Consider the following 15,510-nt stretch of genomic DNA (forward strand, 5'->3'; position numbering starts at 1 on the left):
AATATCATCCCCTTTTCAAGACAGGCAATCATACAAACACTACTAATTATCACCCTATCTCCCTCACATCAACTGTCTCCAAATTTTTGAACATATAATGAACCACACTGATACTCACAACATCCTTACAGACTTGTAACACATTTTCAGCCCAAACAATCATGTGAGATACAACCTTCTCCTCATGACCTTGCCCGACAACTAGACAGATGTGACACAAAACAAGTTGATGCCATATTTCTTGACTTTGCCAAAGCTTCGAAAAAGTCCCTCACAGAAGAATAACACATAAAATAACAGTATTACAAGATCACAGGACCAATTCTTCACTGGATCACTGCTTTTCTAATGTGTAGCTTGATGGTGTAACTTCTGACTCTGTCCCTGTCTCTTCCGGCAAGGCACCATCCTTCCTTTCCTTCTATACATTACCTCTTCAGCTAGACTTTGTTGACAACAGTTTTTTACTTTGAACAACTAGTAATGAAGACGATTGCAGACCCTTCCAAAATGACATAGATGCCCTTGAATAGTGGGAGAGGTCATGGCAAATGCAAGATGAGACAAATGCAAGATACTATATTTCACCAGATCACATACACTGATACAGTACACCTACACTCAACACAGCCATCAACTGACACCAACATCCTACAAATACGTTGAAATACACTACAATAACAAGTTCACCTTTAACAAGCACACTGACTTTATAATGCATAAAAGCAAACAGAACACAGAGGTTCCTGAGGAGGGACCTACACAACTGTAGACCAGACGACATCAAACTTCAGCTTACAACACATTTGTACGCCCAACACTTGAGCACTGTGCAACTGTATGGGACCCCTACACCAAACAAAACTTACAATCATGTGCAAGATCACAAACAACCTTATGGGCAATAACAAACATCTGCAAGCAGCACATACACAGCACATGAAACTCACATAATAACAAGTTCCTTAAATAACACAACCAACACCGACTCTAACAAGCACTCATTCTTTCCATGTAACATACACAACTGGAACTGGAACCTCAACACATGAAACTTTCACTGAGAAATTTAAAAAAAATAAAACAAGCACCTTTACAAACACAAACACTACCACTTAAAGCTTAATCCTTTCCCCACCCCAAACAACCAACCATACTTGTATATGTGTGATATGCACTTACTAGCACCCTAGGCATTAATATTGAGACTGAGAAAACATCAGGGATGGTATCATAGTAGATGCCACACGTGAACAAGAGGTTAATCAGAATTTAATTGTAGGTCATTTTACATATTACATAATCAAAAAAATAATTCATAGAAAATCTTATACACACACTATTATGAAAAAATAAATAAAGAAAGAAAGAAAGAAAGAATTAAGATTGTGGTTAAAATTCCTTTACAAATATCTTTATCAGGTATGAGTACACTGGCAACAAACTTCAAATACTAATAAAATCAGCAATGGAAAAATTCTGAAGATGAAAATTCCAATTCTCATCTTATACAACAAAAAGGTCTTTTCCATTGTTAATTCAGCATTTGTTAACCCAATGTGCAAGGGCTTTTTCGGCGGTCATGCATCCTGCCAAACGGTTATATAATATGGGCCGCATCTGTAGGGATGCCACCCACGGCATCACGCTATGCCGCCATGGTATCATAGTAGATGCCACACGTGAACAAGGGGTTAATCAGTATTCAATTTTAGGTCATTTTAGAAATGGCAGATTGCACATAATTCTTTATCATCTCTATCATTGCCTTTCTCCTGAAATACAATTGCTTTTCAAAGTTTTGGAAGCTTACCTTGCCCATATGACTAGCTTTAACAGAGGTATAATGGGTTGATATTGTACAAGTGGATCCCTGCCTCATCTCTCAGGGCTGTCATGGGCTTCTGGCATAATTACAAGCTTTAGGAGCTTCTACATCCTGATAACATTCTCAGACATGAGGGGATAAAAATCTATAATTTTTTGCATCTGAATTGTAGAATTTCACCTTAGTCACTAGTGTTGGTTCCGCCTGCCATAGTGTACCTGCTATAGTAGTACTATCTGACATATATTGACACAGTTCCCAAGGGCCATATTCTCATGATCCTTCATATTCCTGAACACAGAGGTTTTATATTTTTATATTTATCATTGATGTTATTAATGTTATTTCCATTAATACTATTGAAGATTTTATCACTATCTGTGGCCTTGCTGCCCATTTTGTAATGTAAGGAAAACCTCGTAAGGCAAAATAACAATAAAGGACAGCACAACTTTGAAATCATATTGAATAATACCAAGCAAAATTAAAAAGAAAAGCAGTTTTGTAGGGACACATTTTTCTTTTACAAAGAAAAAAAATTGTCATAAAAAATTACCCAATTTTTTACCTATAACTAAAATGTTATGAGATTTATCCTTTCTAACTCAATGCTGCCAGGAAAATGCTGTGTACATTTTAATTTTTTTTTGTGAAATGTCTCTGCACACAGATGGCTCTGCAAGTGCTAAGCCACAAAGGAGTCAATTAGTCGACCTTGTAATCTTACCTGATTTCGCCTTTCCTTGAATATTGATGGTGTTATTCTTATTATAGATAGTATAATTACTATAATGTTATTGACATTAGTGACAGCAAAATAAGATAACTTAAATTATTTTGTAAATCAAGGACGAGGGTAAACGGGCGAGACAGGCAGTACTCGTAATTGGCTCATTGGTGACTTAGTACAAGTGTAACCATCTATATCTAAAAACAATTAAACAACTCAACTCACAGTGGGCATGGCATGTACATACATGCCATGCCCATTGGATTTGGATTAACCTAATTGGCATGGATAGCAAGAATACATGCTATGCTCACTCACAAGTTTATTTATTGTATTTACACATAGACGGCTCTACAAGTGCTACATTTAGATAGGTAGGACTAATAATGGACTCCTTGGTGACTAAGTACTTGTAGAGCCATCTATGTGTAAATACAATAAGTAAACTTGTATTACAGTTGGCATGGCATGTATTTTTGCATGCTGATTGGGTTAACCCATTGGATCTAGGTGAAATGCCGATCACATTATGAAAAAATCTGGCTGAAGGCCAGGGTGAAGGGAATGTGCCATGATGAAAAATTTGCTGAAGGGTCAGGGTGATGTGAATGACTTGTCTTGAGTACCAAATGTTCTTGTAGAAAGATTAGACTGATTTGGCATTTAGGAAAGGGCTCTTGCATTATTTCTACTATTAAACAAGGGTGGAGGACACAATTTCCGTGCTCAAGTTCCTAGTTCTGCCTACTGTGACCAGTGGCACAGTGTGTTACAGAATAATACAAAAATATTTTTAAATGATGCAAACAAGAAAATGTTACTTAACCCATTGGTGACGGGTGCCGAAAACTAAAAAAAACTGTATGCTCTGGCGAACCACGGCACTGCGCTGACTTTGAGCGCATGAATTCGGTACATCAAGCCAAATCACTGCCTCGGAGCGGACAGCCGCACACCACATTTTGAGCGTATTGTTACAACACCTATGGGCGTGACCCGTCGGGAAGGGGTTAATGTGACTGAAAATGCACAGAATTATAGTCTACCTAGAGATATGAATCTGTGGACATTTTTGTTATTTGTGTCATTTGAATATAGCATTCAAGTTTCTGTAATTCACCCTGGAGTTGGTACTTATCCAGTCATGGTACATTCAAGACTCATATCCCAGTGGAAATAATGCAAGAGTCCTTTCCTAAATGCCCACTTAGGCTAATCACCTTCCAGGAGCTTTGTGCACTCATAGTGGTCCATTCTTTTTACCCCAGCCTTCAGGTGAAATTCTGAAGATGGCATGTTCCTGTCACCCCAGCCCACACCCAAACTTTTTCATGATGACATGTTCAAGTCACCGAGTCCTTAACTAAATTTTTCATGACATGATGGTCATGTCATGTAGATCTAAGGGGTTAAGAGAAGTATAATAAATCTGATGAACTCCTGACTAAATAATCATTTGTATAATTTACATTAACATTACCAGAAGTAAAACAAAGTTTCCACTATTCTATTTATGATAATGAAGATTCCATACCATAAACAACCATCAACATACTCTAGGGAAAAAGTCAATTTCCTTTTGAAGTTTAACCCAATGAGTGCAGGCAGCAAGACTACAATGCCATGCTCCCTGTAATAAGTGTTTTATCTATTGTCTTTACACATAGATGGCACTACATGTGCTTATTCACCAAGGAGTCAGCTATTAGTCTTACCTATCTCATCTGTTTACCACTTTTTTTCAATTTCTGAAAGTCTTATATTTTATTGGTTTTGATGTTAATGATATTTGAATAACAATTCAAATATCAATAAGAATGATAACAATGTTAATATTAATAGTATTGGAAAGAAAAATGCATTTTTCCACCAATTCAAGGAATGGGGAAATCAGGATCGGTCACTAAGGCCAATTGATAGACTCCTTGCTGCTGAGCACATTTGGAGCCATCTGTATGTAACAAACTCACTAAAATTTAAAGGGGGCCATACATAAACCTGCTGACATTGGGTTAACAGGTTATACAAAGTGGTGCTCCCTATCTTTTTAAGTACTTTGCATAAAACAATAATTACCAACATATTATCACCAATTTCCAGTTATATTATGAGTGCTGTGTTGCTTAACACAGGGAAAATGCTGTGCTCATTAAAAAAAAATGATGTGAAATGTTTTTGCATATAGATGGCTCTGTTAGTGCTTAGCCACAAAGGAGTCAATTCATAGACCTTGTGATCTTAACTAATTTCACCTTTCCTTGAATTGGCGGGAAAATATATTTTTTACTAATGCTATGAATATCCATGGTGTTATTTTTATTATAGACATTATAATTACTATAATGTTATAAACATTAGTTGCAGAAAAATAATATAAAATACTTTTGTAAATCAAGGAAAAGGGTAAACAGGCAAGACAGGTAGTACTCATAATTGGCTCATCGGTGACTTAGTACAAGTGTTGCCATCTATTTGTAAAAACAACTAATAAAGTAAATTCACCGTGGGCATGGCATGTACGTACATGCCATGCCCATCAGAATTGGGTTAAGGTGCAGTCAAATAAACATTTATCATCATCAACTTATCTTGTTGCTACATACAAAAGTCTGATCGTTCCATGCACATCCTGGTCACACAGCGATAAGACCATCACCCGAGGGTTTCAATTCTGTGAGCAAACATTACTGGCGCTATTAGAGGACTCATGCTCCTTCTTGCAAAAGCACTACTATTTCACATATGAGTGTCATATAACAAAAGAAAGGAGAGAAAGGAATGTTTATCATGATTTTTAATTGCGTTGAAACCTGAGCCACTGCACAACTGTGTAAACAAAGATGGCAGTGCATCCTTACTTAAATTAAATTTGGTGGAATCTTGACTTAATACTATTAAAAAAGTTGTTTCCTATAAAACAAAGTAATAAAAATAGTAATAAATGTAATAAATATAATCAAAAACACATAATCAATGAATTAATAATCTAATTTCAAGTACAATTTTTTCTGCAGTTCATCTAGGCCAACAAATAAAGGAAATAGGAGTGTTTAATATTCAATGATCTTTGAGCAATATACTTATGAATGCTAGTTGGAATCCATTCTTACTACGAGGAAGAGCCAAATGCCCAGAGGCATTTAGTTTTGTCATAGAAAAAAGGCCAAACACCAGGTGGTACCAATGCTTGCCAAGGCAATCTAAGCCAAATGTAGGTGCCCTCTATTCTTGCAATGACTGTAAATGGTGGGTGAATTTATGTTAGTGATGCTAACATAAATTCATAAAAGGGACATTTCTCTCCTCCTACTTGCTATCTCTATTCCTTGAAGTTAAATATAATAGTATTAAAGTCTATTACAAAACTGATATAAGCTTATCAAATGATTACTGAGAGGATTGCAATAAAATAAAAAGAATGTTTCTACATGCAGTATACAAAATTATATTGATTTAAAATAATATGATATGCATGAGAATGCTTTTGTGATTCCCAGGACCTCACTATAAGGACGTCATGTTTGTTTACATGGAAACTATGCTTGCTGCCTTAGTAGTGTGATAGGGTCAGTCCATTTGTATATGGAAAATTTATAACGAAACACAAAAATTAAAGGAAAAAGTGCTAATGTGTGGTTTGATGATTAGCTAACTGCAAATGGTTACAATAAAAGTACAAATAGCTAAGCATTACTATATAAGAAGAAAATTTCTGCTGCAAAGACTGCTGCTTCTTTCAAGGTACAAGTCATTACTATAATGATCTCTACACAGTATTGCGCATTAACAAGATAATTACATCACTATATCAATCTCTATGACACTTACCTTACTTTAGTAGGGAGTGGAATACAACTATGTTTATTTTGTATTAGGAAGACAAACACCAAATTTAGGGGTGGATGCTCAATGACCAATGAATGGGATTGTAAGCCAAGCATGATAACCCTGTAAGAGGTATAATCCCCCAACTTCTACATATTTTCTGTAATTGCAATATTTGCAATTCTTAACCAGCAACTAAGTATCAACCTATTGTATCACTGCTCTCAAATGACACTTTCAAATGTCCTGATTGACTTACATTTGACTCTTCCTATGTTGTTAACACTGTCTACAATATTTGGCATCAACAATTGTGATCAGTTAGTCCTTCCCCTCTATAAAATAACGAAGTACATTACCTGCATTATTTCAATGAATTGAATAAAGCCTACTTCCGGATATCTAAACACCCATAACATAACAAATTCAAATATCAAAACCCACAAAATAAAATTGTCTACTGTAAAATCACAAAACACCTATTAGGGGGATAAGACTGAAAAATGAAAATATGCAACTTCCTTGTACACTCAGCCAGTCAAAATGTTCATAATCAATTAAAATCTGACTGGAAATGCAATAGAATTATCTATATTCTTTCTCATTTTCTTATGTATTATACTAGAAACCATTTTGGGGGGGTTCCCACTTTTGGCATTCCAAAAACTTATTCCCCAAAATTAAGAAACATTAAAAAAAAAAGAGACAAAAACTTCTAATCCCATTAAGGAAACAATTCATTACTGTTATATGCAAACCAACAATCAAATCTTGTAACAAAGGGCATTACAAAGATAAAAGTAAAAAATTAATTTGCAATATCTACAATTTTCTTGCTTTTCTCAAAATATTTTTTTGTTTCCTTTGGATACCATCAATATGAATAGGCTCTTAACTCATTGAAAAATTTGTTTGTATCACTGGATCAATAGAACTGCACACAAAACATCATATAGCCTTTCTTATTAGCACTGACTTTATTTTGGCCAAGATCTTTGGTGAAAGAAAAAAGAGAGAATATATTAATACTTAAATCTTTGTTAGGATTCTATCATTCTATCAATGCTGCTGGGTGGTCTCCTGATACAAAAGCCCTCTCCCAAGTTGTATTCGTACTGGCCTGGGCCCTGCTGCCAGGAGATTGTGTTGGCACCATAGCATGCACGTCCTGATTGTACATGCCCCCGGGAGATGGGACCGGCACACCATGGCATGTATACACATGCCATCAGAAGATGGGACCGGCGCACCATGGCATGTATACACATGCCCCCAGAAGATGGGACCGGCGCACCATGGCATGTATACACATGCCCCTGGAAAATGGGACCGGCGCACCATGGCACGTATACACATGCCCCCGGAAAATGGGACCGGCGCACCATGGCATGTATACACATGCCCCCAGAAGATGGGACCGGCACACCATGGCATGTATACACATGCCCCCAGAAGATGGGACCGGCGCACCATGGCACGTATACACATGCCCCCAGAAAATGGGACCGGCGCACCATGGCACGTATACACATGCCCCCGGAAAATGGGACCGGCGCATCATGGCATGTATACACAGGGCACCTAGAATACAATCCAGGCAGGCCATGGCATGTATGTACATGCTACCTGGCGGGAAAGGGTTAAGCTGGGCACTATCCCAACTAGGGACCCTCAAAACTTTAAAATTTAGTCCTATCAAGGAAACTATTCTGAGGGAGTGGGGAGGTTAAAGCTACTGAAATATACAAAATTCTCTTTAATTTTGGATATGATGTGTATGTGCTCATTCTTTTGGTACCATATTTTGGGAGGACCCAGCCGGGACTCAAACTACAGCTGGGGCTCAAACTAGTTTAATATACTATGTCTTGTTGGTAAAGATTAAGTCAATCTTTCTTTTTATTAGATGGCAAAAAATGTAGCATAAGCATTAAAAGTATGTGCAGAGAATTATATTTGCTGTAAGGATTAATTGCTTGAGTTTTCTGCCCCCCCCCCCAAAAAAAAAAAAAAAAAAAGTCTTTAGAAAACTGTTAAAAAAAAAAAAAAATAATAATAAGTATTTTCATCTGCAATTTTACAAATCATCTAATGGTATAGAATATGAAATGGTTGAATCACTGTTATCTTATTTATATCCAAAGCCCATTAAAAGCAGTTTCGAGAAAAAAGAGGGAACAGAAATTGAATAATTTCTTGGGGTGAATAAATCTTAATATTTTGTTTATTTTCTTAAGAATCAACTCATCACAAGTCACCTGTTATAAACTATCCATAGAGGCACATAAACCTAATACAGGTCATAATCAAACAATAACTACATTTTTTTTGTAATTTGCAAATACACCCGCTAATCCTATGTCTTTTGTTCGCTTTCATTTTACGTTGATTAGATTCGGGAAAATTCTATATTTCTAGTTACTTTATACTTTTTCTTACTGATATCAATGGGTAATGTTATGTAATACTCAGAGGCGGCATACATAACATGCAGCAAAAATAAAAGAAGTCATTTGACCTGTGGTATATTATGTGACTGTTATAGTCTACATAGTAAGTAAAAACTATTCTACAGATACAAGTATTGTTGTAGGCGACTATATACTTGCATGTGGATTCAATACTACTCTTAACATAATTTTCACATTGCAAACCCAATTATTTCCTCCCCACCAAGGACTGTCACCTAAAAAATACATTATGGTAGCATTACAAAAGTCTGTATAAGGTATTTCTAAATTATAATTTACCCAATCAAGAGAGAGAGAGAGAACAACCTACATAATAATAACAAGTATATAAAAAAGGCACATCATTAATTTTTTGTCAAAACGACCGAAAAAGAAATAATAATACCTATAAATAAAAAAGAAATGGCATATTCTAAAATATTACAGTATATTTCATTTGTATTATACCTATTCCTTGTGATTCCGTCATAGCACTGAGGAGGGAGGCACTGTCTTGAGATGGTGTTGCCATGTCCACATCCTCTTGCCCTGGTGTTGGGGGAACAAGAGCATCATCATCTTCCTCTTCTTCTATGGTCTGGCTGAGGCTGGCTATCTGCCAGTCGTCTGTCATCTGAAAGGGAGGAGCAACATGCCAGTCATCAAGTGATTCTTTGATTATGCATTTCCTGTCAACAAGCAATTAGAAATCAAAAAGTACGGATAAAAAAAAAAAAAAAGGCTTTAGATATACTACCTCTCTGAAAGGAATTTCTGCAATCATGGTTTCGAATAGCATCTAGTATATAGGAATAAAGGAATGGCATTTCAGAATATATCTATATCCTATAGCATGAATGAAATTGCTTAATCTCAACAGTACAAATTGAACAACTGTCAAAAATGCCTTAAGTAAAAAAATAAAAATATAAATAAATAAATAAATAAATAAATAAAAATACATAAAATAAGAAATAAAGAAAATAAAAGTCCACTCCTTACAGAAATAATTACACAAAAAAAAAAATTTTTCCCCTTAATCAACCAAAAATACCCCTTTCAATTTTTAATCTATCAAACTGATATATACAGAGGGGAAGGGGGAGGGAGGGGAGGGAGGGAAGGGACAAGGGGAGGTAGGGAGGGAGAGGGGAAGGTATGAGAGGGAGAGAGAGAAGAGAGAGAAGAAGAGAGAAAGAAGAGAGACAAGAGGAGAGAGAAGATAGAGAGAAGGAAAGAAACAAAAAGAGAGAGTGTGAGAGGAAGAGGAAAATGAGGGGGGTGGGGGTGAGGAGGGAGGGAGGAAAAGGGAAGGGAGGGAGGGGGGGAGGGAAGAAGTAGAAAAGGGGGGAAGGAGGGGAAAGAAGAAAGGGGAGAGAAAGGGAGAGAGAAATGGGTAAAGGAGGGGGAAAGGGAGGAGGGAGAGAAAGGTTACGAGAGAGGGAGAGGGAAGAGGGGGAAAGAGAAGAGGGAGGGGAGAGAGGGAGGGGAAGAGGGAGAAGGAAAGGGAGGGGAAGAAGGGGGAGAGAAGAGAGTGTGCTCCCCTTCTCTTTGCCTCTTTCTCTCTCCCCGTGAGGTGCTTACTCTTTGTGCCTTCTTCTCTCTTGCTTCCTTCTGTTTTACGTCCTGTGCTGCGGTTTCCTCTTTTCCGTACCCTCGTCTCTCGCGGTCTCTCTTTCATCCTTCCCCCCATCTCGCTCTCTTCTCCCCTCTTTTTCTCTCCGCGGTCTCGCTCCCGTCTCGTGGCAGCCCCCCCCACTTCTCGGCGTCCCCTGTCGGTCCCTTCTTCTTTTCACGCCGTTGTCCCTCTCTTCCTCTCTCGCGCGCTGCGCGTCGTCTCTTCTCCTCTCTCCTCCCTTCTCAGCGCTCTCTCTCTCTTCTCCTCGCAGCAGCTCCTCTCCTTTTCCCGTTCTCTTTTCTCTTTTCCCGTTTGGTTTCTTCATCTAATTTTCCTCTCGTCGTTCGTTCTTTACGCCGCGTTTTTTTCTTAGGTCTCTCTCCCCTTTTTCTCCCCCTGACCTTTCGGGCCCGGGTCCGCGGCTTCCGTTTAAACACCCCTCCCCCCCTCCCCTTCCAGTTCCCCCCCCACTTACCCCCCTTATTTTTTTTTTTTTACATTTCCTCCCCACCATTCCCAACCCCCATCCCTTTGTCCACCTCTCAATTTCTCCCCCCTGCTTACCTCTCTCCTCGCTCTCCCCACCCCCCACTTCACCCCCCCTCCCACTCCCAAATCCCCCCCCCCCTTCCCACCAACCCCCTCCCCCTTACTCCCCCACACCATCTTCTTTCTTTTTACCGTTCGCACCCCGATTGTCGTTTTGTCTCCATCTCCTCGCTTCTTCTCTTACCTCTTCGTCCTCGTTTTCATTTTCTTGTTCCCCTTTCCGTATTTTTTGTCTTTCCCGTTGGGATTTTTGTCTTATTATGTCTGTGCCTCGGTTGCCGGTGTTTGAAGGTTGGTTGTGTGTTTTTTTTTTTTTTTCTTATTTTTTTTGTGTGTGTGGTTTGAATGCTTGTCCCGCCTCCCTCCCCCCTCATTTTTTGTGTTTTTATGTTGTTTTATCGTGTATTTTTTTATTTTATTGTATTTTTTTTTTTTCCTTGTTGTCTTTTTTTTTTTTTGTGAAACTATCCAGTTCCCATTCCCCCCCCTCTACAGCGCCCCCGCGGTTTTGTTGCTACACCCTCCCCCTTGTCTCCGGTATAACCCCGCTGTCTCCCTCCCCCTTCCCCCCCTACTCCCCGCGGTGTCTCTTTATCTCCCTCCCCCCTCTTTAACTTCTCTCTTGTTGATTTTTTTACTGTAGTGATCTTTTGCATTTGGAGTTTTGTATTTTTGTGTTTTTTTGTTCTCTTTTCGCTTTTTTTTGCAGAAGAGCAAAAGCACAACTGTTTTAGTAACACGAAACTTTGAGCCAGATAATGTGCATGGGCATAAAATTGGACAAAAAAAAAAAACCAAGGATTAAATGACAACAACCAACAACTCGCCCCCAAGGTTAGGAAGTGGCGGAAGGGGAAGAGAGGGGAGGGGGGGGGGAGGGGGGTAAGGGGGTGAGGAGCCCGCGAAAGGGACATGGGTTGAGCAAGGGTGAAAAGGCTCGTCGTCGCGTCGCGCTCCTCTGCTATCTCCCTCGCGGCGAGGCTTGGATTCTTTTCTCCGCCGCTCGGTTCGCCGCCCCATCCGCTGCGTCGTGCCTCCTCCGTCTCTGTTTGCTGTTGCCCTCTTCTCTCGTTGTGTTTTGTCCCTCTCTCTCTGCCCCACTCTTTTCTCTTTCTCTTTTCTTTTTCTCTTTTTTACTGTCTCCCTCTTCACTCCTTCCTCCCTCTCATCAATTGTTCATCCGCCCCGCCCCCCCTCCTCCTCCTTGCTCCCCCGTCCACTCTCCGCCACTCTTCCTGCCTTCTCCCCCTCTCGCGTCTCCTGCATCGCCCTTCCTCTGCTCCTGTGGTTTTCTTTTTGTCCTATTGTTCTGTCCTCCTCCCGCACCTCCCACCCCACCCCCCCTCACCCCCACCCACCCCTCTTTATCCCCCCCCCCTCTCTTTCCTCCCCCTTCGCCCCCCTCCCCACCCGCCGCTCTCTTCTCTTGTCCTACTTCTCTCGTTTCTTTCCTTATAACTTCTCTATCTCGTGTTCTTGACTATTTACGTAGTCTCCTTACTTTTCGTCGTTTCTTGTTTTTTTTCCACAGAGTTGCCTCTTTCACCTTATGCTCTTTCTTCTTTCAGTTATAACTTCTTCTTCTTTTTCTATTTTTCCACTTTCCTTCCTTTCCCCCCCCTTACATAATCTCCTTTACTCCTGTTACTTCTTATCGTACCCTCTCGTATTTTTATTTGCGTTGTAATTATTTTTATGTCGTTTTTAAATTCCTACTACCCTCTTTCTTTCCCTCTATTTTTTCGCCGTGTTTTTACTTGTTTCTTGTAGTCTTTTAAGCTCCGTCTACTGTTTCCTCCACTACGTGTATTTTTCTCTTCCATCCTTATTTCTGTATTTTTTTTTCTATAACTTCCCCTGCCCCTTTTTCCCCTCTTCTCTTTTTCATTTCTTCGTCGCTTCCCCTCCACTCTATTTTTCTTCCCGTCTTCAGATTGCCCGGCTCTGTAATGTCTCTATCTTCTTTATCTCTTCTGATCTTATGGTTTTTTCTTTACTCTTCTCGTCTCTTCTCTGCCTCGCTCTCTTACTGCTTTTTAATTCCCTAGTTCTTCATTACATCTTACCTTTCCCCCCTAAAAAAAATAATACCAACCCAACCACCCCCCCCCCTCTTCACTTTACCCCTACCCCCCTATCCCCTCACCCCAATGTTTCCTTTATTTCCTATCACACCCCCACAATTCCCCTCTCCCCCCGCCCCCACTCCCCCCCCACCACCCCCCCCCCCGACCCTCCCCCCCCCGCTCCCCTTACCCACTACCCTTTCCTCCTCCCCCTTCCCCTCCCCCTCTATTCCTTCCAAGTTTATTTTTTTTTATTTCCCTTCACGCCATTAGTTTCTCTCTGTGTTGTGCTTGTCCGTGTTGTGCCGTCCCTTCCCCCATCGTGTGGTGTTTGTGTCGGTTTGGGCGTTCTTAACTGTCCTTGCTAGCACTCTACCTTTCTCTCTCCAACTCCTCTTTATTACTCTCGACTACATCTCCTCTCTACCTCCTTTCTTCTTGCGACTCTCCACCTCCCCTACTCTCTTTTCCCACTTTCCACCCTCCCGTTAATTAATCTCCTCTTTAACTGTCCCCTTCGTTTTCGCTTCCCCTCCCTTCCCATTACATGTTTTTTTACTCTCTTCACTCGCTCGTCTATCTCATTACTTTATCCCTTCTGTTCCTCTTGGTTCCTTTTCCCGATCCCTTTCTTGTTTATTATTGCTTACTCCCCTCTTTGTCTCCTTCCTTTTCCGTTCTGTGTTTTTATCCTTTTCTATTCTCTCCTCTTCGTTTTTTCTATTATCTTTTTCCGTCTTTGCTTACTCTCCCCCCTTTTTTTTTTTCTTTTTCCTTGACATTCCCTTTTTCGGTTCTTTTTTTGTGGGCGTTGTCTGCCCTTTCCTTTTCCCCTACCCCTTGTACTTAATCTTTTTATTTTAATGTATTTATCTCTTTTCTTTCTAACTTTTTTGTTTCCTTGCTGTTGCTGTTCTTCGGATTGCTATTGTTTAAATAGCGTGTAGTGTTGTTTTTCCCCCCCTCTCCCCTTAGGTTCCTTTGTGGTTTTAGTACTTTTTCCTTTTACATTCCTCTTTTTTAGTATTCTTCTTTTTTTTCGCCTTTTTCGTTTGGTCTGACCATCTATATATTTTTTGTTTTATATGTTTTCTGTTATCCTCTCTCTGCCTGCCCGACTCCTTTTACCCCTTTCCTTTTCTTTCTTCCCTCCTTCTTCTCCTTCTCTCTCTACCTTACACTCTTCTCCCCCCCTCGCTCTCCCCTCTCTACCTGTCCCTCGCTCCGCCCCCTCCTATCCTCCCTTCTTCTTTTTTTCCTTCTTCACCTTGTAATTCTTTTTGCTTTTCTTTTCCTTATCTTTCTTTCTCCCCCTGCTTATCTCGCTCTTACTGCTCTCTTGTCCTTCTCCAACTACCTTCATTTTCCTCTCCTCTCACCGCTAGTTCTCTGTTCCTTCCAGTCCCTGTTTCTCCCTTTCCTCATTCCTTTGCTCCTTGGTTTCTACCTCGTCAGCCTCTCTCTCCCTCGTCCTTCCGTCTCCTCTCTCTCCTCTCTTTATTCTCTGTTCTTTCTCTCCCTATTTTTTTCTTTGGTTTTTTCTTTTTTTTTATGTTTTTTTTTTGCGTTTGCATTTTTTGTTTGGTTTTTTCTTTTGTTCACTTTTTTTTGTTTTCTTTTTTATCTTTTTAATTTTTGTATCATTTTTGTCCTTTTGTCTTGTTGGCGTTGTTTTTTTTTTTTTTTTTTGATTTTCTATTTTTTTTATTTCTTTTTTTTTTTTATTTTTCCTTTTTTTTATTGTTTTTTTTTTTTCTGCTTGTTTTATATTTTCGTTTTTTTTTTTTCCATTACTTTTTTTATTTTTTTTATTTTTTATTTTTTTTTTTTTTTTGATTTTTTCTTTGACTTTATGTTTATTTTTTTACTTTTTTTGTTTTTTTTTATGGGTTTTTTTCGTTTTTTTTTTTATTCTTATTTTTTGAAGTTTTTCTTGTTTTTTTTTTTTTTGTACATGTCTCCCCTAAATTTAGTTACGCTTTTTTTTTCGTTGGGGTTTGTGATTGTTTTAGCATTTTCTTTTAGATTCCTATCTCCTCCCTTTTGTCTCTTACTTGATTCTCCCTCTCTCCCCATCTCTCATCACTCTTCCCCTTTTCTCCCCACCGGTTTTATTTTTTTCTTTTTTTTATTTTGCTTTTTGTTTTTCATGTTGAGTGTTTTTTTGTGATTTTTTTTTGTTTTTTTGTCTTTCTTTTTTTTTTGTTTTTTGTTGAGTTCTTTCCTCTGCCCCACCGTTGTATTTCGTGTTAGTTTTCTTGTTTATGGGATTAGCGCCTCTAATTACCCTGTTGTGTGTTTTTTGTTTTTTTTTTCGTTTTTTTTTTTAGGACAATTTATCCCCCTCCTTTTTTCTTTTCATTTTTACTTGTTGGTGTGCTTTGTTTTGTTCTTGTGTTTTTGTGGTTTTGAGGTGCGCCATCGCCGCGAGTATGGGTTAGTTC

General features: G+C 39.0%; 1 protein-coding gene across 5 annotated transcripts in view; it reads right to left on the reverse strand.

Annotated features, from left to right (window-relative positions):
* LOC125027059 (TP53-binding protein 1-like) overlaps window positions 1-9,483 on the reverse strand; it is a 32,877-nt gene extending 23,394 nt beyond the window's left edge. For 4 of the 5 annotated variants that reach the window (XM_047615739.1, XM_047615738.1, XM_047615737.1 and 1 more), the window contains exon 1: window positions 9,302-9,483. In XM_047615739.1, the coding sequence (XP_047471695.1) occupies window positions 9,302-9,467 (166 nt within the window). In that variant the 5' untranslated portion in view covers window positions 9,468-9,483. Of the gene's footprint in view, window positions 1-5,161; window positions 5,230-9,301 lie in introns of all 5 variants that reach the window. The other variant, XM_047615740.1, reaches the window with a different exon arrangement.
* Window positions 9,484-15,510: the final 6,027 nt, after the last annotated feature.

Source organism: Penaeus chinensis, chromosome 7, assembly GCF_019202785.1.
Source record: "Penaeus chinensis breed Huanghai No. 1 chromosome 7, ASM1920278v2, whole genome shotgun sequence".
In the NCBI taxonomy this organism is placed as follows: Eukaryota; Metazoa; Arthropoda; class Malacostraca; order Decapoda; family Penaeidae; genus Penaeus; species Penaeus chinensis.